Source organism: Athene cunicularia (assembly GCF_003259725.1).
Source record: "Athene cunicularia isolate RWA chromosome 11 unlocalized genomic scaffold, athCun1 chr11_part2, whole genome shotgun sequence".
NCBI lineage: Eukaryota > Metazoa > Chordata > Aves > Strigiformes > Strigidae > Athene > Athene cunicularia.
The window spans coordinates 1,237,431-1,240,381 of record NW_020799114.1 but is presented as its reverse complement, the minus strand read 5'-3'; the positions used below and the strand labels follow the sequence as shown (position 1 = coordinate 1,240,381).

The following is a 2,951-nucleotide window of genomic DNA, read 5'->3' as shown; positions in this document are numbered from 1 at the left end:
AGGGGTGGGGAGGGGACGAGGGGGGAGCGTGTTGTGGGCGGGCTAACAGCACCTCTCGCAGCTCTTCTCCCACGCCGTGTCGGCCAGCGGGCAGCCCGTGGAGGACCCCATGGAGATCATCATCACCGTGACCGACCAGAACGACAACCGACCCGTCTTCACCAAGCAAGTCTTCATAGGCTACATCGAGGAGAACGCGAAGCCGGGTGCGGGGATGACTGGCGAGCCGGGGGCTGGGCCCGCACAGAGCCCTGAGCCGGAGCTGTGCCGGGGTGTCCGGTGGGGTTTGTGCCACGAGTGAAATCTCCGTTGCTTGTCCCCGTGCCCAGGCACATCTGTGATGACCGTCAACGCCACGGACGCGGACGATGGGATCAACGTGAACAACGGCATCATTGGCTACTCCATCCTCAGCGAGGAGCCCAAGAGTGCACAACACATGTTCACCATCGACCCGGAGAAGGGCATCATCAGTGTCATCGGCACCGGGCTGGACCGGGAGGTGGGCGTCCTCGCTGCGTCCTGGGGGACCACGCCGTGGGACTTGCCACGGGGAGCTGGGGCCGCCAGAGCCCCGGGGTCCAGCTGGTTCAGGGACTTGTCATCCCTGGGTCCCCTGCTCTGGGGGTATCTGCAGCCCCGAGCCCATTGGGGGCGCGTGGACTGCCAGCCCTTTGGGGACATCGGCAAGTGTCTGTGCCGGTGGTGGCTGGAGAAGAGTGGGAGAGCAGGCAGGCCATGCCCCTGGTGGAGGGGGACACGCCGGACCCCACCCCTGCCCTAACCACTGTGGGTTTTGGCTTGCAGACGACTCCCAACTACACGCTGATCATCCAGGCCGCGGACCAGGAGGGCAACGGCCTGACCAACACTGCCACTGCCATTGTGGAAGTCACCGACGCCAACGACAACCGTCCCATCTTCAACCCCACCATGGTACGCAAGCTGGCTCCCGCGAGCCACCACCCTCCTCAGGCCATCATGGCACGAGCCCCCCCTGCCCCAGGGAGCACAGGACCACCGGGGTGACCATCCCCTGTCCCCTCTCTTGCAGTACGAGGGGACGGTGAACGAGAACGAGGTGGGGGTGGTGGTGGCCCGGCTGCACGTGACGGACCAGGACATGCAGGGCTCTCCTGCCTGGCAAGCCGTCTACCGCATCAAAAGCGGGGACCAGGATGGTGATTTCAGCATCACCACTGACCCCAAAACCAACGACGGCATCCTGAAAACCGCCAAGGTGGGTCCTGCCACCGCGCAGCTGCCCCGGCACCGGCTGCCTCCCCGCCAGCACCGGCACTACCGTGGCTTCTCTCTCCTACAATAATCCTGTCCAGGGCCTGGATTATGAGACCAAGAGCCGGTACGACCTGGTGGTGACGGTGGAGAATGCCGTCCCCTTCACCGTGCCACTGCCGCTCTCCACGGCCACTGTCCTGGTGATGGTTGGGGACATGAATGAAGCCCCCATCTTCGTGCCCCCAGTCAAGAGGGTGGAGGTGATGGAGGACCTGCCACTGGGCCACCAGGTCACCTCCTACACGGCCCAGGACCCGGACAGGGATCAGAGGCAGAAAATCATGTGAGTGTGTGTGGGAGGTTGGTGGGGGAGGGCCCACACCGTGCTGTGCCCCCCTTCCCCTGGCGTGAAGCCTCCCCCCACCGCTGACCCCCCGCTTGCTGCAGGTACCGCATGGGCAGTGACCCCGCGGGGTGGCTGGCCATCGACCCCGAGAATGGCATCGTCACGGTGGCCCAGCCGCTGGACCGGGAGTCGGTGCACGCCATCAACAGCACCTACAAGGCCTTCGTCCTGGCCGTGGACAGCGGTGAGCAGCACCCTGCCCTGTCCCCCTGGGGCGCCGGGGGCCGGGACCCCCTCACCAGGTGCCTTGCTAACCCCTGGCCCCGCAGGGTCGCCGGATGCCACCGGCACGGGGACACTGCTCCTCCGTCTCCTGGACGTGAACGACAACGGGCCCATGCCAGAGCCTCGGCTCTTCGACATCTGCAACCGGCAGCCCGAGGAGCAGACGCTGAACATCATCGACAAGGATCTGCCCCCCAACACGTACCCCTTCCACGCAGAGCTGCAGCACGGCTCCGGTACCAACTGGACTGTCAAGGTGACCAGACAAGGTAGGTGCCACTTGGCTACCAGCCCTTGGCGTGGGGAGAGGAGCAGGGATCTCTCGGAGCCTGACGCCTCTCTCTGCTGCAAGACCTGCTGGTGCTGAGGCTGACGAAGGAGCTGGAGCCGGGGGAGTACAACATCTTCCTCAAGCTGACGGACGCGCAGGGCAAGGCGCAGGTGACAACGGTCAAAGCTCAGGTGTGCGACTGCGAAGGGGCGGCCAAAAACTGCGAGCGGCGAGCGTTCATCGCCAGCGGGCTGGGCGTCCCCGCCATCCTGGGCATCCTGGGGGGCATCTTGGCGCTGCTGAGTGAGTATCGGCGGGGTCAGGGACGGGGACAACGGGGCCGCCCTCGCCCTGACGCCGCTGCCCTCCGCCCGCAGTCCTGCTGCTGCTGCTGCTGCTCTTCGCCAGGCGGAGGAAGGTGGTGAAGGAGCCGCTGCTCCCGCCCGAGGACGACATGCGGGACAACGTCTACCACTACGATGAGGAGGGCGGCGGTGAGGAAGATCAGGTGAGGTGACACTGCTGCGGCAGACCCTGCCTGCAGGGGGGTCCCTGCAACACCCTCCCTGAGCCATGGCTGATGTTTGGGGGTGCACAAGGCTGCTGCAGACCTGCTCCCCCCACATCCCCTCCTGCCACAGTGCCCTGGGTGCCAGCATGGCGGTGCCCATGGCTGTCCCTCAAGTGTCATCTCCTCACGTCCCCCACGCAGGACTATGACCTGAGCCAGCTGCACCGGGGGCTGGAAGCCCGCCCTGAGGTGATCCGCAACGACGTGGCCCCCACCCTCATGCCGGCCCCCCAGTACCG

The 2,951-nt window shown here is 66.0% G+C and overlaps 1 protein-coding gene across 1 annotated transcript in view; it reads left to right on the top strand.

Annotated features, from left to right (window-relative positions):
* The first annotated feature begins 47 nt into the window (after positions 1-47).
* LOC113484597 overlaps positions 48-2,951 on the top strand; it is a 25,201-nt gene continuing 22,297 nt past the window's right edge. Inside the window, exons 1-10 of the mRNA XM_026857017.1 lie at positions 48-206; positions 330-502; positions 808-936; positions 1,055-1,240; positions 1,338-1,582; positions 1,687-1,829; positions 1,915-2,139; positions 2,223-2,444; positions 2,519-2,649; positions 2,854-2,946. Of these exons, the coding sequence (XP_026712818.1) occupies positions 110-206; positions 330-502; positions 808-936; positions 1,055-1,240; positions 1,338-1,582; positions 1,687-1,829; positions 1,915-2,139; positions 2,223-2,444; positions 2,519-2,649; positions 2,854-2,946 (1,644 nt within the window). The 5' untranslated portion in view covers positions 48-109. The remainder of the gene's footprint in view (positions 207-329; positions 503-807; positions 937-1,054; positions 1,241-1,337; positions 1,583-1,686; positions 1,830-1,914; positions 2,140-2,222; positions 2,445-2,518; positions 2,650-2,853; positions 2,947-2,951) is intronic.